The sequence below is a fragment of the Globicephala melas genome, chromosome 1 (genome assembly GCF_963455315.2).
Source record: "Globicephala melas chromosome 1, mGloMel1.2, whole genome shotgun sequence".
NCBI classification, from domain to species: domain Eukaryota; kingdom Metazoa; phylum Chordata; class Mammalia; order Artiodactyla; family Delphinidae; genus Globicephala; species Globicephala melas.
The window spans coordinates 113285654-113309386 of record NC_083314.1 but is presented as its reverse complement, the minus strand read 5'-3'; the positions used below and the strand labels follow the sequence as shown (position 1 = coordinate 113309386).

General features: G+C 41.2%; 1 protein-coding gene across 3 annotated transcripts in view; it reads right to left on the bottom strand.

Moving 5' to 3' along the window:
• Positions 1-23733, bottom strand: part of DDAH1 (dimethylarginine dimethylaminohydrolase 1) — a 154450-nt gene that overhangs the window by 5492 nt on the left and 125225 nt on the right. For all 3 annotated transcript variants that reach the window (XM_030866110.2, XM_030866111.2, XM_060303367.1), the window contains exon 5: positions 30-173. In XM_030866110.2, coding sequence (XP_030721970.1) covers positions 30-173 — 144 coding nt within the window. The remainder of the gene's footprint in view (positions 1-29; positions 174-23733) is intronic.

Genomic DNA, 23733 nt, shown 5'->3' with positions numbered 1-23733 from the left:
TGCTGTGGCAGGAAGGACTTTTTTTTTACCTTTGCACTTTCTGGATACTCTTCTGGGGTTCGGTGCAGCAAGACGTGGCCTTTATCGGGGATATTTAGATATAAGCAGTTTGCGGCCGTGTCATCAGGCACAGTGAGTTTGTCGTAGCGGTGGTCACTCATCTGTTGCATGATCTATAACGAGAAACAAAGCAGGCCTAAGCAGAGCGTCTCCCACACTTGCCAACAGAAGGAGGGCAGTGTGGTGGGATAAAAGCTTGCAATCCATACCTAAGAATGTTCCTCTGTGTTGAAGTTCCTGTCTATTACCTCTAGACACTTAGAACCAAAAGAGGAAAACTGGATGTAGCTACGATTCTTTGGAAGAATTGTAAGGGTTCTTCTTGTTCTTTTAAAAGTACGTGTTTGTCTCTAAGTTTTCCGGACGCGCAGGCTCAGCGGCCATGGCTCACGGGCCTTGCCGCTGCGCGGCATGTGGGATCTTCCCGGACCGGGGCACGAACCCGTGTCCCCTGCATCGGCAGGCGGACTCTCAACCACTGCGCCACCAGGGAAGCCCAGTCTCTAAGCTTTTAAGGGTTTTAAAACGATTATTTGTTTCATAAGATCTATCAGAAAGACACATAGACAAAAGGCCCAGCTGGGGTTTTGATGATATCCTCAGCTGAGTAAGCAGGGCTGCTCTGGTCTATAGGGAAAAAGGATCATAGCAGTAATCAGAATGGTCGGTAGCAGTAATCAGAATGGTCAGTTAACTGATTTAGCAATAACTGCACACACACACACACACACACACACACACACACACACAAACATAATTTCCTCTTCTCGGTACATTTAAATTGAATTCACTTGTCTGTTGGCAGGTGCTGCCCTTAATACAATGAACATAAAAATCCCTTGCGGAGAATGTTAAAATCATATTCCAAGGCCATGCCCCCAGGGATTCTGGTTTGGCAGGTTTGAGGTGAGGCATAATAATTCGTATTCTGAAGCCCTCCAGGTAATTCTGAGGCAGATGGTCCCTGGACCACACTTGGAGAAAAACTGACTTAGCAGGTCCATTCATCAAATGAAGGGTTTATTAGTACCTTAGTATAAAATAACTTAAAGATAAGACAAAAATGAATTCTGCAAAGAACTTAAAATATTGATATCTCATCTTCAGCCCCTCAACAAATTAAAACAAAAATGCAAAGAACAACCTTCCCCATTCCCCTGCACCCCTCCCCCACGCCAAAAATATCCAAACATTAAAAACAAAAACAAGTATGATTTTGGGCTTACTCATGTAGACTCTTTCCATTCTTTATCATTATCTATATGTTTTAAGGAATCTGCCAAAATGTCATGCCATGGAGGTATAAGAAGATCTTTTCACTGTCTGGTTCTAATCTATCTTTCAAGCTAGGTCTTCCTTTGCCCCTCAAGATTTGTGTGGAAATGGGCCTCATATTATAGGACCCCAGAGTTAGGTCTCTTGTCTACTAAGTCATGGAGGCACTGAACAGTAAGATTTACGGTGTGGAAGAGCAGAAGAGACGCCACGCTCCCTGCAGAAACTTCACTCCCAAGAGGATGTGAAGAGTACAGATGGTAAGGCCTTCTTGACTCACCAATCAGGTAATCCATTCTCTTCTCCAAGTGGGGAATATGTCAAGAGCAGACAGAAACCAGGAATAATATGATAATGGAACATCCTTCACATAGAAGGAAACATCAAGAGTGGGGATGAGCTTAAGCACTATATCAAAGGCTCAGAGACACAAAGATAAACAGACATAAATCCAGTTTTTGAAGAGGTCACAGGCTAATGGAGGAGACTGTCAGACAAATAGACAATTATATTACAATAAGAACAGGCAGAGCACCATGCTAAACATTTTACATTTATTACTGAATCCCCAAATTCCCATTTTACAGATGACGAAATTGGACTGAGAGAGGTCAAATAACTTGCTCAAGGTCATAATTGTAGATTTAAACCCAGATCTGTGCAACTCAAAACTTTATTAATCATCTCACTTTGCTCTTTCTTGACTTCCAGAGCTGCAGCAAAATCTCTCTCCTACAAACTACCATATCATCTACTTTTTCACACTAATTTGCTACTTTAAATTTATGGTCAAAATTAATCATGGTACCATTCATTCTCTTTTTGTGTGTAATCCTGTTATGACACGGTACAGTTTCGACTTGACTGGACATCTCTTTCGCACTTTTTTTTTTTTTTTTTTTTTTTTTTGCGGTACACAGGCCTCTCACTGTTGTGGCCTCTCCCGTTGTGGAGCACAGGCTCTGGACGCGCAGGCTCAGTGGCCATGGCTCACGGGCCCAGCTGCTCCGCGGCATGTGGGATGTGGGATCTTCCCGGACCGGGGTACGAACTCGTGTCCCCTGCATTGGCAGGCGGACTCTCAACCACTGCGCCACCAGGGAAGCCCTTCTTTCGCACTTTTTAATGTAAATTGTTCCCCGAGGGGATAGGCCCATAGGGTGGATCACCCACGGGTGGGGTGGGTTCTTCCTTAGAGCCCAGCCTGAGAAACCTTGTATCTATTCAAGGACATGGACAATTTAGAACTATTATAAGCAAATTAACAACATATTCAATTTAGCCCTCTTTATAAAATGGATGTGCCCAAAAATAATATGAAGAGGCTTGTTTAAGAGAAAATTTCCAGACGCAAGTAGCTCTCCTCTATTATGAATTGCTATTTAATTATATCTTAGGCAGACTTTCTTTTGGCTGCTTTCAAAAAAAAAATAATAGTAGCTTCCCTTTATTATTGTGTAGGAGGGGACACATTAAGACGGTGAACTCTGGAAAGAGACCTGGGTTTAAGTCTCTGCTGTATCCTTTGTGAGCTATAGAAATTCAAGCTTTTTTTTGACTTCTTAGTTTCCTCATCTATAAAATTGGGATAATAATAGTCTTTGACATACTTATTGTGAAAGATAAGTGAAGATAATGAATATAATTAGGCGCTGTACTAAGCCCTTAATTAGCTGCTAGTATTTTACGACAGCATGACCAGACAAACAAGGTTCAGGTTTCCAGTCTGCAGTCCCATCTACTGTTTTGGCAAGCTTTGCCCTTTAACCTCACACTTAAGATAGCCTGTTCTGAGATAAAGAAATCACCTATGGCTCTTAGTAAAAGATGAGTTGAAAGAGAAAGAAGCATAGCCACACCTCATAAGCCTTGACTATAACTTCAATGGTCCCATGAGCAGCCCAGCAAATTCCCCACCTCTCAGTCTGACTCATGCATGTCCGGTGGTGACTATGAAGCAGAAACATGGAATGTTATACATTCCAGAGGAAGTGTTATCAAGGATGTTATTACTGCTGACTTTTTGTTTATCAGGGAAGGAACAAACTAGAATCTCCAAGGTTGCAGAGAAACCTACCTCAGAAAGTGCCCATTTTCTCTGGAATAATAGACACTGAATCCTTCTTTTCCTGTTGTGCTTTATTTACCCGGCCTTCAGCTCTCTCCATGTTCCCTGCCATCTCCCCACATCCTAGCTTGAACAATACCACTCCCCTCCCATGTGCTCGATTTGTTGTTCTCCAGTTGATGGTATTTCTGTGAAATTCTAATTGCTGTTTTCCTCACTCTTGAATATTTCTCTCTCTTCTGGGCCTTATATTTATAATTTATAACTTCTGGTGGGAACATTCCAAAAATTACTGACATAAGGTCAGTACCCAACCTAGCACTGTTTGAGGATAGTTTCATTTTTTTCATCACTGTGAGGAAAGGAGTTATAATATTCTTAGAGCGGAAATAATTGAATGCTGGGAATACATAAAGTAATTCACTGATAAATTCTATTGAGAGATACTCTTAAAATAAATGTCTTAACAAAACCACCAAAGCCACCTTAGGAGAAGCTTTTCAAATAATTTTTCAAGACCGCATGGTTATCATTTTAAGACAGGTTAAAATCTGTGCCAAAAGAAATGACTTTTAATACTAGAACAGACCCTGTGTGGAGCAGTGAATGGCTCTGCTTAACCGTGGAAAGAAAAATACAAAAGCTCTGTCAGGCATAGTCTTTCTAAACTAAAAGGATTTAGGAAGTGGTAACTATAGATAATAAACAAAAAATACATTTTTTCCATGAAAAAGCTAAAGGTGTTTATTCTGAACACAAAGGGTTTCTCTCTTTTGGGACAAAGAACAGGTTTTTCTTTTCCTGTTAGTGACTGTTTTTCTTTCTCTTATATGTTGTTATTGTCTGAATAAGACAGCTTGCATTTATTTATGGCTGGGTTCAGAAGACGCACATATATACACAATGCAGGGCGCTTGCCATCCAGAGGGGAATACACAGAAAAAGGTTCAGGAGACTGTGTGTCTCTCTAGCATCTCTCCCCTGTGGTGTTGGAACGGCACTGCGAAGATGTGAGCATGTGCTCCCGGCCCGCCTGGCAGGGCATCACCTCAAAGAGCTCAGGCTCCCAAGGACAGAGCCAGCGCGAGACAGAGGAACGGGGTCTGCTTCCGCTTTGTGGATGCACAGAAGCCTTTGTTAAAAGATGAGTATCATTTCAAATATTCTGAGAATGTGGCTGCTAGGCTGTTTAGTTCCATGTCCCAACATTTTTTCCTAAAAAGGGGTGGAGGCGGTGTATTGCTCCAGAGCTGTGTGTAAAGTGTTCTTTTAACACCGGGGGCTATGCTTCCTGCTTCTGGCTGCGCTGGGAGCCAGCACGGAAAGGAGAAAACCGCTAATCCGTCCCCACGCCACAAGTTCCCGAGAGGCCCCGGACTCCGGGTAACACGCAGCAGTTCTACAAGGCTTTGGGGGAGTATCTGAGAGGTTAACTCGCTGCTCTAAATGTCTTTTCTGATTTCTGCAATTTCCCGAAGGAGTTATTCCACTTTGTGTAAAAGAGAGTAATTATTGAATATCATCAGGACTGGATACAATTGGTGTTCCGTTCAATTCAACTGTCCTCTTGGAGCGCCCCCTTCAGGCCGGGCGCGATGGCAGTGGGAGGTGGGAACGGGAAAGAGATGAAAAGGTAACTTGGTCACAGATTCTGCCTTCAGGAGATGATAGTCTATAATTTAAGGACGGTCAAGGGTAAACTAGCAGTAAAAAGAAAGTCAGCCTCACTCCTGACAGAGGCATCTCTTTAACGAAGAAGGCATGCAGCCGTGCGAGGAAACGGCTCTGAGAATCATCTTGGCCACGTTGTGGTGGTCTGTTACACAGCTGCTGGTTTGGAGGAACCGGCCTTGCTCCCCGAGGGGAGCTGTCACAAAACAGCTTGGGCTTCCAGCCCAAGATGATTTGCATGGCTAGTTGCATTAACAACCAGGCATTTCCGGCAGTTCCCAACGTTTCTGGGAATCTTCTCATCCAAAAGTCTGGACGGCAGTTTCATTCTCCCACTTGTTACTCATGGTTTCTTTGTAGTACATCAATTATTCTGAAAAAATTCCCAGGCTATGTTGTTTCACAGAACAATGTTGGATGCATTGGTCAAACACCAAAGCAAAGTTATATAGAACGTATTTAAAGATGTTTAGGGAACAGAGCACATTTTTGACTTGCTCATAATTGATCTTCCTATGAAATATACATATGTATTCATCTCAGCGTATCAAAATGGAGCCAACTCAATAAAGCAACTCATTATAGATTCTATTGAGATATACAATATATGATGCTCAAGTACACTTTTCATTGCTCCTGAATATCTAGAATCATTCATACATTTATTTATCCACCCATCCATCAACAGTTCATTGAGAGTCTGACAATACACCAGGCATCAAGTCCTTGCAGTCCTTTTAAGGCTGAGTCAAACAGCTATGAATAACATTCTAGAATTGATATCATGTTTTCATTTTTTAATGGTTTTTCCATGGATCAGCTCAAAATGAACATAACCTGAGAGAGGTTGTCTTTTAAACAACCTCTCTGAATTGATGGGCTGTGATCCTAAGAATGAGGTTACATGGTTCTTTTTAGTTAAATCTGGGCAAACTTTCAATGCCAAATATTCCCTTCCAAGCTAGATGACATTTCCTCCACATATTATCTCATGTTTGGAGCTGCTGCTGCACTCAGATCATATGGCACACGTGAAAATGTAGAGGAAAGAATTCTTCTACTATTCAAACTACAACCACAAGTCACATAAACCATTTCTGCAAGGAATCTTCAAACCCAGTGGTTTCTGTGGAAGGCTGGGAAAAACCCCCCATACTCTTACAGGACCACTCTGAGCTCTGCGGAGGGCTGGGGAGCAGGGCATGGGCAGAAGGAACAAGGGGAGCTTCTACGGGTAATCACAGCCCTGATTTAAGTTTTTGACTCAAGGAGTGGAGAGGAAAAAAATCAGACCAAAGTACTTCCAAAATGCAAAGTCTGGCATCCTACCTTCCCTTCTTACCCCTGCCATGCTTCTCTAAGACTAGTCCCACAGTCTTATTCTTAGTCTTGAATAAGTACAGTAGACAGCTGCCTACTTGGCTACTGAGGTCATGCCCTGGCTATGTTTCTTCAGATACCTGCACCCTAAATTCAGCTCCTAAAATCTCATCATCAAAAATTAACTTCCTTGGGTATTGGGAGCTGGGTGATCTTTCAGTTTCCCCCTGGGTCATTCAATAGCAAGAAAGAATTGGAATGTTTATTGAGCTATCTTCTCTTTATTGATGGTTTATCTATCTTCACTTATTTCTTTCTTTAACAATTCATTTTACCGATAAGAAAGCCAAGGTTCAGATAATTCAGTAATTTTTCCAAGGTCACACATTAAGACAGAAATCCAGGATTCAGGTCCAGGTGAGTCAGCCTCCAAACGCCCACCTTTTTACTTCACACCAATCTACCACCTTGACAATAGCCCTTGAAAGATTAGACTCGGAGCTCACTAACTGACAGCCTGTGGGCTAATTTTTCTTGTAGATACAATTTATTTGACGTGCACATATATTGAAAAGTTTGCATTTAAGTGCATCTTAGACAGAGAAGGTCTGGCCTCTGAAGTCATCCGCGTTTGCTACTAGACTACATAGGTTGGTTTCCAGAGCTAGCTACTCTATTTTTTAAGTAGATGAAGGAAGAGCAAAGCCTTTGGGAATGGAAAAAGACAGTGGGTGAAGAGGCATTATCACCTCTAGAGCAGTAGAGGGGTAAGCTCCAAGGTAAGAGATGAGAAACGGCCAAACACACACACTTTGCAATGATGCCCAGGACCAGCCCTGTTCACTCAGACCCCACCACTGGTGGATTAATGCTTAGTCTCTGTATGAGCAAATGATTCCTTGGTTATCTCATCAGTAAGGCACACATTCAAACATTTTCCTTGCAATAATTGTAACTGTTTTGCTTTGAGACATTCAAAATCCTCTACCCAGTCTGCTTGGCCATTTGTGAAAGGGTTGCCTGGGAGTTAGGGAAGAGTCTATGCACAGGAAAGAGCATTCTTTTTTTCTGGAATAGTGTGAAGAAAATCATCATTGGGACTTTCAACTATATCCCTCTACCTAACTGTACTCTTAGCCTGGGCGCCGAACAAAAAAGTCTTTAGCATATGTTTAGTGCCCTGAGATCTTCAGCTCCAGGCAATAGTGTGCTGGTAAATATGGGGGAAAACATATGCATAATATACCTACAGAAGTTTATTATACATTTTACTGATATAAAGGATGTGTAGCATCCTTTACAATTTATAAATAATAATAAAAATTTCAATACTCTTGACTATAAATTTCATATTGTCAATTGATTCTCACAGAATGCTTCTGTTGAGTTTTGCAGAGCTCGTGCGTTTGAGGCCAACCTAATAGTTGCAATTGACAAATTACTGTAGTTCCAACATGGCTGCTGGTTGATATTTTGTTTACACTAATGAGTAAGACAAATGAAATAATGAAGACATATATTGGAACTTTACTTGTTTGGCAATGATGTGAGGGACTTCTCTGCTGAAGTGCATAGTAGTTTCTGAATACTGGAAGAATATTTCCTCATTTTTCCCTCAATGTAATGGCTACACACATGACACTTTTTTTTTGTGGTACGCGGGACTCTCACTGCCGCGGCCTCTCCCGTCGCGGAGCACAGGCTCCGGACGCGCAGGCTCAGCGGCCATGGCTCACGGGCCCAGCCGCTCCGCGGCATGTGGGATCTTCCTGGACCGGGACACGAACCCGCGTCCCCCGCACCGGCAGGCGGACCCCCAACCACTGCGCCACCAGGGAAGCCCTATTACCTTTGTTTTTAATGAAATTTCTTTAATCATAAGTTTATGTAATCTGATTTTTAATAATGGATGTGTTTAACAACCAGCTGTCAAAATTCCCCAAAATGTAACAATTGACCCTGGTAAGCTAGTAGAAGCTGGCTCCAGAAAACCGCTGCCCTACACAGGGGACTTCATGGTTCTACAAGACTTGGTTCCTGAATTTCAGCAGAAGTTGGCTTTTCATAGAAAGTTACCTTAAGTCACTCTCTACCTTCTTTGTTAGTACCAAGGATAACTTTAGTTTTAAAACCTGGCTCATGTAACTCTTGCTTTCTCATGGGCAAACAATATTTGGGGCTTAGCCTTCAATGAGCTTATGAAAAACACTGACGGTATAAGTTATCATGAATACTTAAAAGGAAGGAGAGCAAATTGGATTTGCTAAATAGGAACCTAAATTCAATGAAGTTCTCAAACATATAAGCGAGGATGACTGATTGGAAGCTTAAAGTCTGAATGTCCTACGTATAAAGAGGAAATGAGAATTCATGGTTTGCATTCTTAAACTTGGCTCCAATTTAAATTAGTTTCTCCTTTTACATCCCTTTCATTTCCAGTTATGTTATTTTGCTATGCTTCATGCATCTTTGTTAAGTCGCTTTTACAAAATGAGGGGCAGTATGATTACATAATTTCAAACGGTTTTTCTAAAAACATGTTTTTAAATTATAAACCAAAATACAAATTATAAATAAAAAACATAAGTTTCTTGTACAAGATTCAAATATGAAAAATTAAAAATTCTATTGGACTTAACACAACTATATACATTTGTCAAAGCCCACTGAACTGCACATTTAAAGCTTGTGAATTTTACTGTATGGAAATTGTATTTCAATAAAGCTGATTTATAAAAAAAGATGGGGCTTCCCTGGTGGCGCAGTGGTTGGGAGTCTGCCTGCTAGTGCAGCGGACACGGGTTCGAGCCCTGGTCTGGGAGGATCCCACATGCCGCGGAGCGGCTGGGCCTGTGAGCCACAACTGCTGAGCCTGCGTGTCTGGAGCCTGTGCTCTGCAACGGGAGAGGCCACAACAGTGAGAGGCCCGCGCACCGCGATGAAGAGTGGCCCCCACTTGCCGCGACTGGAGGGAGCCCTCGCACAGAGACAAAGACCCAGCACAGCAAAAATAAATAAATTAATTAATAAACTCCTACCCCCAACATCTTCTTTAAAAAAAAAAAAAAAAAGATGAAGTCCTGTTTCTCCCCCTCTATCCCATCTTTCTCTTTTCTCTTCTCCCCTTCCCTATGGGAAACCACTATTAAGTTTGATGTGAGTCCTTCAGATCATTTTTTATACATACACATACTTAAAACAAAACCTGTTTATCTCCCACGGAACTTGTCAGTGAAGGAGCCTGAACATCTCAATTTCTAGGGGTCCCAAAGTCCACTTCTCTCAAAGTCTGGTAACAAAGGCCTCTGCAGGTTTTGTACTCGTGAAGGCAATTTCTGTGATTGTCTTACAGTTATGACATTTTTGCCCATAAGTAGTTCCAATGCCTGTAAATAATGTTACACAAGAACTGAATAAATATTGGGATTTTACACAGCTATTTAATTCCCTCCTACTGAAGAACACTCTTGCTGTCATGAGCTACTTGATCTTCAGAAGTCACTGCTGTCGCTAAATGCATCAGGGATAAAAGCACCTTAACTGTGATATGCTCAGAAACTGACATTTCTGTGAAACAGGGGTGACAAAGCTCATTCACGTTTTAGGATGGGTTTTCTTAACCTCAGCACTATTGACATTTTGGGCTGGATAATTCTTTGTTGTGAGGACTGTCCTGTGTATTGTAGGACATTTAGCAGCATCCCTGTCTTCTACCCACTACATGCCAGAAGCATCCACTTCCCCGCCCCCCACATTATGACAAAAATATCTGCAGATATTGTTGGATGCTCCCCTGGGCGGGAGGGAGGGGCAAATTTGTCTCTTGTTGAGAACCACTGTTTTTAGGAGAAAGCTATCAAATCTATTCATATTTTAAAAGAAGAGCAGATACTTATGGGAGACAGCAGGAAAAACAACCAGAAAAAGAAAGAGAGAGAAATCAAACTTCCAAATAAGTATACCATTTACTCTTCTATTCTTCCTCTGAGTTAATAAGATCCCTGATAAGAAATGGATTGGTATTTAAGAAAAACACTGCTGTCCCCACATATCCTGTACAAGAAACCCAAATCCCCTGTAAATGACAACCAAACCACGGCTGATGAAGACAGCAGCCGTCCTCACCTCACCTGCTCTTGTGTGGGGAGTTACCTGGGCTCTCTGCATTTCAGGTTTTACGTTTCTGAAATGGGGAGGAGAAATCGTGGTTTCCTTCTGATTTGGCCTTTGTTAGTGTCAGACAGTGAATGCTGATAAGGTACTCTGAGAACTTGGGAAAGTTATGTCATTTTATCAAGCCCACTTCTCTTTTACGGAGGTTCGGAGAGATAAAAATTAAGTGACTTACCTCAAATCACGCAAAGGTAGTGAACCGCAAAGCTAGGACTAGATCCTGGATCTCACGACTCGGTCCAGGCCTTTTCTAGTGATCTTGGTTTGGTGGAGAGAATTTAAGTGGGACATGGAGCTTCCCTGGTGGCTCAGTTGTTGAGAATCCACCTGCCAATGCAGGGGACACGTGTTCGAGCCCTGGTCCGGGAAGATCCCACATGCTGCAGAGCAACTAAGCTCGTGTGCCACAACTACTCAGCCTGTGCTCTAGAGCCCACGAGCCACAACTACTGAGCCCGTGTGCCACAACTACTGAAGCCCGTGAGCCACAACTACTGAGCCCGTTGCCACAACTACTGAAGCCCACAAGCCACAACTACTGAGCCCGTGAGCCACAACTACTGAGTCCGTGAGCCACAACTACTGAAGCCTGCCCGCCTAGAGCCCGTGCTCTGCAACAAGAGAAGCCACTGCAATGAGAAGCCCGTGCACCACAATGAAGAGTAGCCCCCGCTCGCCTCAACTAGAGAAAGCCTGCGCATGCCACAACGAAGACCCAACGCAGCCAAAAATAAATAAATTAAGAAAAAAAAAAAAGAATTCAAGTGGGACAAAGAGGAACCATATCAACCCCTCCTCCACTCCCAAGTTAAGGAGTCTCTCTTCCCTTCAAGGTCTAGTCCTTGATTTGTGGAATGTCCTAGACCAGTGGTTCTCAACCTTGGCTACACGTTAGAATCATCTGGGGAGCTTTAAAAAATATATAGACTTCTGAGCCCCAACCGTAGAGATTTTTTATTTACTTGGTCTAGGGTGGGGAAAAACGTCACTGTTTCTTTTTAAATTCTTCCCCAGGTGACTCTAAATATGTAGACAGGATTGAGAACCACTGTTCTGTGCCCTCTCAATAATTTCTACTAATTTGGGGGGCAGAGGGTGGTAGGGGAAAGGAGGCAGGTTATTCTCCTGTTGTCTCTGGCTCCACTGAATTAGATCCCTGCAGAGACACAATTATTTTACAGGTGCTATTCCTCTTTTAAATGATGTCAACATAAGCAGGGACCTCAGCCTTTCTTTGATTGCCTGAAAAAGAAAACCCTATTCACCTGGGTAACAGATTTTTCTCAAGTTTGGCAGGTTGGAGTATTGCAGTAATATAGACACTTAAAATAGAATACAAAATGCTGGTGTTCTTCAAAGACTTGACAACTCTGGTTTGTGGTTCAGATCTCTTCTCTTTCCCTTTTCTCTCCTCTTTCCCTATCTCCACATTCCTATTCTAACAAAGGACGTTTTGCTTTCTCTTTTGCTGTATTATCTCCTGCTGATCCCAAGCCTTCAAGGGTCTCACCTTTCACCCCAAAGGACTTATTGTATTTTCCTAAACAAAGGTAATTCTCTCGTAAGAAGAATGCAGAGTTTAGCTCTTCCAAGGGCCTATGGACATTGTGGTTGCCTCCCACATGTCTAGTCTCTGCTTTCTTAGCAATCACCCCAGTTTTCACTTGTAAATCCACACCTCTCTGTGCAGCCCCCATAATCTGGGGGAAGCTAATTCCACCTCTGACTCCAGGACTGAGACTCTAGGTCAAAGGTTCCTTTCTTGGTTCACAGTACCTGTAAGTGTCTCATTAATATTTTCATGGTGCCTTTAGGCCAAGAAAGAAAAAATGAAACCCAAACCAAAACCAACAAATAAAATAAACCCCTACAAATCTAACACTTTTGTTTATTAAGTAGTTAGGTCCAAACAACTTAATAGTAGAATTGTGTGTGATGTCTGACAGGTATATCTGTGTTCTTTTTGAAAAATTTAAATTTCTGCCGTGGTGCCCCTGTGAGTTTGTTTGTGGTGCCCCTGTGTGCCTTGATGCAGTCAGGAAACTGCAGCTCCAGAGAAATTCACCCCTTGGTTATATTAGTGGCTCAGGGATGGACAGATGATCGGTTTGGACTATTAAGAATGGATAGATCTGAAAGAAGCTTCCTTACTTTTCTGAGAGAACTCATGTCCCCCTCCCTGAATGTGTGTGAAGAGGCAAGTAGCAAGGAGCTGCTGGCAACCACCTGCTCCCCTGAAGAGGAGCCAGCTTTATAATGAAGCTCATCTGTGGAAGGTGAAGAGAGAGGAAAGGAATCTGGTTCTTTGACAGCATCACTAAGCAGACCCATCAAACCTACCCTAAAGTCTGTATTACTTCAGAACTACATGGATCAGTATCTCTCCTCCACTGTTTCGGCCAGCTTGAACTGGGTTTTCTGTTCATGGCTAGTGAAGATAGATTTTTATCACTGAGAACTAAATTTGGTTGTGACAGAAAGTACCTGCCTCCTCAAAACAACTTTTAAAGGTTTATTTCTCTCTCGTGTGAAAGGTGTTTTGAGGTTGTAGCACAGTATGGTGACTTGACAGTCATCATGGGCTGAAGTTCTTCTAGCTTTTTGCTGTGTCATACCTGGGATACAGTCCTTGTCCTCATGGTATAAAATAGTTGTTTATGCTCTATCACATCCCTTCCTCAAGATTCAGGAAGGGGAGAAGGGCACAACTCTTGCCTTTCAAATCCAGGCTTCCTGGATCTCATACAGAGCACCTCTACTTTCATATCATCGGGCAATACTTAGTCTCATTGTTATACGTAGGACAAAGAAAGCTGAGAAATGTGGACGTTGTTCCAAGTGGCAATGTGCTCATATATATATTTTTTAAATAAATTTATTTATTTATTTATTTATTTATGGCTGTGTTGGGTCTTTGTTGCTGTGCACGGGCTTTCTCTAGTTGTGGCGAGCGGGAGCTACTCTTTGTTGTGGTGCTTGTGCTTCTCATTGTGGTGGCTTCTCTTGTTGCGGAGCACGGGCTCTAGGCATGTGGGCTTCAGTAGTTGTGGCACACGGGCTCAGTAGTTGTGGCTCACGGGCTCTAGAGTATAGGCTCAGTAGTTGTGGCGCATGGGCTTAGTTGCTCCACGGCATATGGGATCTTCCCGGACCAGGGCTTGAACCCATGTCCCCTGCATTGGCAGGCGGATTCTTAACCACTGCACCACACAGGGAAGTCCCAGAAATGTGCTCATTTAAAACTCAAGGTTCAGTTAATAAGAAGGAAGGGTAGTATGGAAGTTGGAGAAGGCAACTGACTCAATTGGTCATCAGTTGGTTCAGAGAGTAATAGTTTTTACATCCACACTATTCATATTTTGACCTCCGCCCCTTTAGGTGATTGACATACTGTTTGGATTTAATTAAGTCAAGGTATCCAAGTCATCTCAGGCGGACAGATGATTATTAGAAGCTTCCAGTGAGGCACAGTCACATCACTGGCCCTCTGTGCAGGGCTTGGCATGGGGTAGGCGCTCAATACATACTCGTTACATGTTGACTGACTGAATGAATGATCTTTCAGCAGTGCATTTTGGCATTTCAGTAACTCTTAAAATCCTCCTAAAATCTCCTGATGCAATTTCCTATAAGACACATTCACTCAGAGCTCAACCTTCAGTGAACAGCAAAGAAGAGCTGCCAGTTGGCGCTTGGGCCACATCCTTCTGTGCAATCAATACTTGTTACTGAAGATCCAGCTTTAATCAGCTTTGGGTGCTCTCCAGGGGCCCTTCTCAAATTCTCCCTAACAAGCTCATGGATGGGACCACACAACTTCCTACCCAAGTAAACATCTGAGTTTCCTTCCTCTTTCCACTATTCCTACTTGAAGAATTTAGTATCCTGCTTGTTTTCAAGCCACAGGACTTCACACCTTCAGACTTTTCTATTCAAGTCTAAGAGCCTACGTGCCTAATGAGAATTAGAGCAATAAGCACTCACTGCAGATATACTGTATTTTAATATGCAAATGTTATCAACAGAGAGAAAGGCACTAGATGGAACACATGATATCGTTTATTCTGGAAGCGTTTCCCCCTAAAATGACACAGTATTTTAAAGAAAATTAGCTTTTCATAGGCACTTGTATTTCAATAATCTAGTGAAGTTTTGCATGGTTTTCTATTACATGAGAGTTATTTCTCTGCAGTGCCAGTTATGTTATTCAATAAGATACTATGCTGAATATTAAATGGCATTTTCTGTCCAAAGACACATGCAGTTTACTTTTAGCATGAATCTTCTCCCCCTGCCCTCAAATGCTAATGTATAGAAACTGATGTCTGGTGAACTCCAGAGTCAGTGCTTCTCACAGTGTGGTCTACAGATTACCTGCCTCTGAATCATGCAGTGGTTCCTGGGCTCCATGCCAGGGTTGCCGAAGCAGAATTTCTTGTGGCGAACCCCAGAAGTGTGATGTGCGTTTCAAATGTGCACTCTGTGTGATTCTTGGGTACGCTAAAGTTTAAAAACCACTAACTTAGGGTTTTCAAATTAAATTAACGTCATCATCACACATATTACCACTACTAATATTACAACTACTAGTAGCTAATATATACTGAACTATTATCACTTGCCAGGGTACGGATGGAAAAAGAAATGGACAATTAGAAAATGTGCACAGAATGTAGCAAATTCAACACCTTTTATTTAGCTCCTAATAGGCTTTTTGAAACTCTGTACCAAGAGTCACCTCTGGATATGTGGTCACGGCTTTGAATTTGGTTCCACTTCAGAAAGAGATGAAAGGGAATGGCTTGTCGTAACCTATCTCCAAAGCTTTTTACATCTGTAGACAGGTAGTGTTTGGGTAATACCGGGCCCCAACTCCAGCACCCAGTGACCATAAACGAAAAACAGATTTAGAAATACTCTTAAAGTTTGCTGGACTAATGTGACATTTTGAAAGATGAAAACAAGGAGAAACAGTAAGCAATTATTAAGAGCAGGGTAGTATTACTGGAGTGGTTTTGCAAGAAGGCGGTGGCAAATTTACTTTTTTTTTTACAATTAAAAAAATTTTTTAGTGAAATATAGTTGATTTACAATATTGTGTTAATTTCAGGTGTACAACAAAGCGATTCACTTATTCATATATATATGAATATATATATTCTTTTTTAGATTCTTTTCCCTTATACGTTATTACAAAATATTGAGTATAGTTCCCTGTGCTATAAAGTAGGTTCTTGTTGGTTATCTATTTTATACATAGTAGTGTGTATATTTTAATCCCAAACTCCTAATTTATCCCCCCTACCCCAAATTTACTTTTAATTTGTTTCCTTGCATGTCATTATGTCCAAGGATGGCTGAAATCCCAGTATTGTATCTGGCAGTGTGGATGTATTCCCTAGAAGCTGGAGAATAATTTAGGGTTAAAATGTCACTTCTAATTTAGTGTCTACGTTTTACCATATGCTTTCTTAACCTTCAGCCAAGCAATAGGATACTCATCAACACCGAGGGCATTTAATACATGTGATGTCCACGGAGAAACAGTAACCCAAAACTCAACCATTCTCCCTCCAGCTCAACTGACACATTTCCTAATCTGTTCCACATCAAGAGTACTGGTGTTGGCCTGGTGAGACTGTCACATAGGTCATGCTGTGATGTACAGTTTCATCCCATGAGGCAGAAATCATCCTGGGTGTTTTGCAGTCTTCTGCCAACTCAATTCAGCCAAGAAACAATAGGACTCCGCTGGAGATGGAGGGCATGCAAACGTTAAAGTGATTTTTTTCGCGTGCTTTGAGAGTGAGTAGATAAAGATAATAAAAAAGAAATGGAAAAGGGTAAAGGACAGAGACTCCAAATTCAGATGAGCTGCTGTGTGCTGCCAATGGACACTGAAATGGAAGCCAACCCCGTTAAGTGTCTTACAAGCTTAGACGAAGGACGTCTACCAGAGTTGCTGTCAGTTGGATGTGTCTGAGTACAGCTCAGTTCTCAAACTGTGAATCTAGCTCAGTGAGATCCAGCAACACATTCTGCCCACCAATTTTCTGTGGTTTGTTCCTGTGTTGATGGAGAGAACTGAATTCACGGTGACAGTGAGAGTTTGAACTCTTTTCCGAGAATTCCACCAAAGGCGCCCCATCTGGCAGTCATTTCTGAAGTAATTTTGTTGATCATTGCTCCCTAGGGCCTAGTACAGTGCCTGGTACACAACAGGAGTTCCATAAATATCTGTCCAAGTGTTGACCTGCTCCTTTTCCTTCCCCTGCCCTTTCAAGCCCATCAGTTACAATGTTCTGTTATTTCTCTACATAGAACTCACCTCCTGCACGGGGCTCTTCATTTTCACGCCTGCTTCCCCAGTCCAGACCCTCCTGTCCTTTATTTCCAGACTGTATGATGGTACCTAACTAGTTTTATTACCCCTTATCTTTCTTCCTGTTGATCATTCCAGGCATAATGTCAGACGGATCTTTTTGAAAGACCACCTTTTACACCTTTGCTTAAAAAAACTTTGAGTGGCTCCCCACAGCCTGCAGATAAGAAGACCCCAATTCCTTTACTTTTGGACCAGCCCCAGCTTACTCCTTAGACCTTAAATCTCTTTCTTTCCCTGCACATACCCCTTGTTCTAGCCATTGTCTGCTGATTATAAAATAGCTATCCCCCCAGTCATCTTGTTTGTAGTGACCACTCATCCTCTGTGCCCGTATATGGCTTGCTGTTCATTCAGGTTCACCGAGACTTTGGCTCTCACCTCCTGTGATCACTCCATCCTTGGAACTCCCATCACTTCTACTAGGACCTTGGGCCATTTAGTCGGCGTTTGCCTTATCTTACACCGACACTGTCCTGTTTCTCCAGTTCAGCTGGAAGGGTCTTGAGGGCAGAAACTGTTTCTCATTCATCTCAGTGTCGCCGTGTGTGAGACACTATCTTTCATACAGTTGCTGCTCAATAAATTGCTGTATGATGCTCAAGAAGCCCGAGCTTCAAACTCAGCTGTGCTTTTTTTTTTTTTTTTTGCGGTACACGGGCCTCTCACTGTTGGCGGCCTCTCCCGTTGCGGAGCACAGGCTCTGGACGCGCAGGCTCAGCGGCCGTGGCTCACGGGCCCAGCGGCTCCGCGGCATGTGGGATCCTCCCAGACCCGGGCACGAACCCGTGTCCCCTGCATCGGCAGGTGGACTCTCCACCACTGCGCCAGCAGGGAAGCCCTGTGCTCTCTTTTCAATCACCTTTTGAAAAGCCTTTTTTGCAGAAGAGACAGCAATAAAAGGTTTTGGAAACCTTACCTTTTTTTTTTTCTATCAGATTTTTATGTATGAATTAGGATATGATGTTGTTTGTCAGATATCAAAATTAATAGTTATATATGCAATTGAAGCCTCCTCAAATAAAAATGGAACTAGGATGGAGTCTTCTGTGCTTTTCTATCCTTAAGCAGGCATGAAAAACTCAGCTAAGCACAAGTCTTCTATCACTTACAGCCACTGAAAGGACGATGTCACAGTGGTCAAGAGTCTACAGTGAACCCACTTTGGAACTATCTATATCACTGGGAGCTTTATAATTAAATGGTTGCTACTTTTTGCCAAGTTTGAGACACAGTCCTTCACCTTGACTGCCTGTCATGAAATTTCCAACGGGGAGGAACAAAGCTCTCATTCCCTAGAGAGGCTGTTTCAACTTTGTTTTTTCAGGACAAGACTGAGTACAGGAGACAGGGGTCACACAGGGACAGCAGGAGGCAGAGCCAGAAGGACAACCTGTGAATTTGGATTCTAAGTTCTCTGCTTTGCCCTCAAATCCATTTTGGCCCTTTTGACAGCCATGCTTCTTTAGTAGAATCAACATATGATTATTTTTAAAAGTCAGTTCTCTAATATCAGTATGAAGTTTAACCTTATTTTTCCTCTTTGACACACATCTCTGTACATCAGGATCAGGTCCTGTTAGATTTTTCTGTGTGTATGTGTTGGGGGAGAGGGTATGGAAACATGAGCCAAATGCAAATTTCCTATTCTCAGAAAATGATAAAATGAGTGATTTTTGATAACTCAGAATATTTTTTTTGAATTTTATTTTACTTATTTTTTGTACAGCAGGTTCTTATTTGTTATCCATTTTATACATATTAGTGTATACATGTCAATCCCAATCTCCCAATTCATCCCACCACCACCACCCCCACTGCCGCTTTCCCTGCTTTGTGCGCATATGTTTGTTCTCTACATCTGTGTCTCTATTTCTGCCCTGCAAACCAGTTCATGTGTACCATTTTTCTAGATTCCACATATATGCGTTAATATACGATACTTGTTTTTCTCTTTCTGACTTACTTCACTCTGTATGACAGTCTCTAGGTCCATCCATGTCTCTACAAATGACTCAATTGTGTTCCTTTTTATGGCTGAGTAATATTCCATTGTATATATGTACCACATCTTCTTTATCCATTCATCTGTCAATGGGCATTTAGGTTGCTTCCATGACCTGGCTATTGTAAATAGTGCTGCAAGGAACACTGGGGTGCATTATGGTTTTCTCTGGGTATGTGCCCAATAGTGGGATTGCTGGGTCATATAGTAATTCTATCTTTAGTTTTTTAAGGAAATTCCATACTGTTCTCCATAGTGGCTGTATTGGTTTACATTCCCACCAACAGTTCAAAAGGGTTCCCTTTTCTCCATACCCTCTCCAGCATTTGTTGTTTGTAGATTTTCTGAGGATGCCCATTCTAACTGGTGTGAGGTGATACCTCATTGTAGCTTTGATTTGCATTTCTCTAATAATTAGTGATGTTGAGCAGCTTTTCATGAGCCTCTTGGCCATCTGTATGTATTCTTTGGAGAAATGTCTATTTAGGTCTTCTGCCCATTTTGTGATTGGGTTGTTCGTTTTTTTTAATATTGAGCTGCATGAACTGTTTACATATTTTGGAGATTAATCCTTTGTCCGTTGATTCATTTGCAAATATTTTCTCCCATTCTGAGTGTTGTCTTTTCGTCTTGTTTATGGTTTCCTTTGCTGTGCAAAAGCTTTTAAGTTTCATTAGGTCCCATTTGTTTAGTTTTCTTTTTATTTCCATTACTCTAGGAGGTGGATTCAAAAAGATCTTGCTGTGATTTATGTCAAAGAGTGTTCTTCCTATGTTTTCCTCTAAGAGTTTTATAGTGTCTGGTCTTACATGTAGGTCTTGAATCCATTTTGAGTTTATTTTTGTGTATGGTGTTAGGGAGCGTTCTAATTTTATTCTTTCACATGTAGCTGTCCACTTTACCCAGAACCACTTATTGAAGAGACTGTCTTTTCTCCATTGTATATCCTTGCCTCCTTTGCCATAGATTAGTTGACCATAGGTGCGTGGGTTTATCTCTGGGCTTTCTATCTTGTTCCATTGATCAATATTTCTATTTTTGTGCAAGTACCATATTTTCTTGATTACTGTAGCTTTGTAGTATAGTCTGCAGTTAGGGAGTCTGATTCCTCCAGCTCCATTTATTTTCCCTCAAGACTGCTTTGGCTATTCAGGATCTTTAATGTCTCCATACAAATTTTAACATTTTTTGTTCTAGTTCTGTAAAAAATGCCATTGGTAATTTGATAGGGATTGCATTGAATCTGTAGATTGCTTTGGGTAGTATAGTCACTTTCATAATATTGATTCTTCCAATCCAAGAACATGGTATGTCTCTCCACCTGCTTGTTTCATCTTTGATTTCTTTCATCAGTGTCTTATAGTTTTCTGAGTACAGGTCTTTGACATCCTTAGGTAGGTTTATTCCTAGGTATTTTATTCTTTTTGTTACAACGGTGAATGGGATTGTTTCCTTAATTTCTCTTTCTGATCTTTTGTTGTTAGTATCTAGGAATGCAAGAGATTTCTGTACATTAAGTTTGTATCCTGCAACTTTACCAGATTCATTGATCAGCTCTAGTAGTTTTCTGGTGGCATCTTTAGGATTCTCTATGTATAGTATCCTGTCATCTGCAAACAGTGACACTTTTACTTCTTCTTTTCCAATTTGTATTCCTTTTATTTCTTTTTCTTCTCTAATTGCCGTGACTGGGACTCCCAAAACTATGTTGAATAATAGTGGTGAGAGTGGACATCCTTGTCTTGTTCCTGATCTGAGAGGAAATGTTTTCAGCTTTTCACCATTGAGAATGATATTTGCTGTGGGTTTGTCCTATATGGCCTTTTTTATGTTGAGGTAGCTTCCCTCTATACCCACTTTCTAGAGAGTTTTTATCATAAATCGGTGTTGAATTTTTTAAAAAGTTTTTTCTGCATTTATTGAGATGATCATATGGTTTTTATTCTTCAGTTTTTTAATATGGTGTATCACATTGATTGATTTGCGTATATTGAAGAATCCTTGCATCCCTGGGATAAATCCCACTTGATCATGGTGTATGATTCTTTTAATGTGCTGTTGGATTCTGCTGTATTTTGTTGAGGGTTTTTGCATCTATATTCATCAGTGATATTGGTCTGTAATTTTCTTTTTTTGTAGTATCTTTATCTGGTTTTGGTATCAGGGTGATGGTGGCCTTGTAGAATGAATTTGGGAGTGTTCCTTCCTCTGCAATTTTTTTTTTTTTGTGTGGTACACGGGCCTCTCACTGTTGTGGCCTCTCCCGTTGCGGAGCACAGGCTCCGGACGCGCAGGCTCAGCGGCCATGGCTCACGGGCCTAGCCGCTCTGCAGCATGTGGGATGTTCCCGGACCGGGGCACGAACCTGCGTCCCCCGCATCGGCAGGTGGACTCCCAACCACTGCACCACCAGGGAAGCCCCCTCTGCAGTTTTTTAGAAGAGTTCAAGAAAGATGGGTGTTAGTTCTTCTCTAAATGTTTGATAGAATTCACCTGTGAAGCCATCTGGTCCTGGACTTAAGCTTGTTGGAAGATTTTCAATCACAGTTTCAATTTCACTACTTGTGATTGGTCTGTTCATATTTTCTATTTTTTCCTGGTTCAGTTTGGAAGGTTATACCCCTCTAAGAATTTGTCCATTTCTTCCAGGTTGTCCATTTTATTGGCATAGAGTTGCTTGTAGTAGTCTCTTAGGATGCTTTGTATTTCTGCGGTGTCTGTTGTAACTTCTCCTTTTTCATTTCTAATTTTATTGATTTGAGTCCTCTCCCTCTTTTTCTTGATGAGTCTGGCTAAAGGTTTATCAATTTTGTTTATCTTCTCAAAGAACCAGCTTTTAGTTTTATTGATCTTTGCTATTGTTTTCTTTGTTTCTATTTATTTCTCCTCTTATCTTTATGATTTCTTTCCTTCTACTAACTTTGGGTTTTGTTTGTCCTTCCTTCTCTAGTTCCTTTAGGTGTAAGGTTAGGTTGTTTATTTGAGATTTTTCTTGTTTCTTGAATAACTCAGAATATTTTAATAAAAAACTTTAGCATACCAAATGGATTGAGTGATGCCATTCAAGTTACTAACCAGTTAGGTGTTGTATTTTAAGCTATACAATGTTGAACTCCAGGCAGCAAAGAGAAAGGAGTTTCTAACTTTCGATGGTTTTTAATTTGGACACATTCCTCTAACTTTTACTGCTGTTTGGAAGATGTTCTTTTGTACCTCTATTACAGACATAGTGACTACTTCTTGTGGTGCACATTATTCAGGATCCTAAGCTAGGTGCTTTTGGAAGTTGTAGGAATCCTTAAAGGCAATGGCTTTCAACTTAGTCTGTGCACCAGAATCACCTGTGGTGCTTTTAAAAGTGCAGATGCTTGGTAGAGGACAGATGTGTGGTTGCCAAGGGGGAGCGGGTCGGGGAGAGAAGGATTGGGAGTTTAGGAATAGCAGATGCAAACTATTACATATAGAATGGATAAGCAACAAGGTCCTACCATCTTGCACAGGGACCTATATTCAATAGCCTGTGATAAATCATAATGGAATAGAATATGAAAAAGAATGTGTATGTATATATATATGTATAACTGAATCACTTTGCTGTACAGAAGAAATAACACAAGATTGTAAATCAACTATACTTCAATAAAATAAATTTAAAAAAATGCAGATGCCTGGGCTGGATATCAGACCCAGAGCATCAGAATTTTCTGAGATAGGCCCAGGGCAGTGTGTTTTCAGAAAGTTCTTGAGGAGATTTTAATCCACATCTCTCACCGGGAACCACTAATTTAAGGTCACTCAGAGGCTTTTTCTTTAGTAAGCAAGAGTCTTGGATTTAAGGGGAAAGACCCCTTAAAAGGCCATTTGCTCAACCACCTAACAAGACGCTTGAGCTCCTGCAATGACATCCCATAAAGTCTGTTGAATACTTTTTGATGTCCATCGTATAATGGATGGAATTGACAGTGCTTTAAATATAATTTTTCCTTTTTTTTTCTTTGACATTTTCTTGAAATAATAATGTTTTTTTAAGAGAAAAAAAAATTATTTTTCCCTTTCTCCTACTTGGCTAGTTTTGCCTTCTTCCTGCCTTGGGAATTGCTGCTGATAATCAGCAAGGCTGTTTTGGTCTCACAGCTTCGGATTATTTATTGCCCTATCATGCCAAAGCATTTTATTTGGCCTTGCCAGCCTTGTTGGCATACAGCTCTGGGACTATTGTCAGATAAGGCAACTGCTGCTAGGAAAAGAAGCATAAACAGTTGTTACAAACTCAGAGTCTATTTGATTTTTGTGTTTTAATTTCTTAATTCAGGCATGATAGATTGTTTTTTTTTTTAAATTATTGTCTTGTGGATCTGGTGAATACAACTGGAACAGACAATCTGATACTGAGACTAAATTAAACCTGCAATGGATTGTCAATTTGCCCTTCACAGTATAGACCCAAAGCGGGAAATCTTGTGGCTACAGACTGTAATTCCCTGTGGCAAAAAACGAAAATGCAAAGTCTTTATTTTTCTATTTCAATCACCCTGTTGATACTAGTTACCTCTCATTCTGTCTTTTGGTTTTTGCTCTTGCTGTTCCAGTTGTCATTAAAGGAAATTCCAGGCAATTAAAAAAACATACAAAATCCAAACACATCAAGGGTTTTTCCATCTTCATGTTTTATATGACCACCTATAAAATAACATGGACATTTTTGGACATAAAATCAATGCTGAAGCTAAGTCAAAACGAGAAGAAGTACTGAGTGACCTCTATTATATAGTTAGTCAT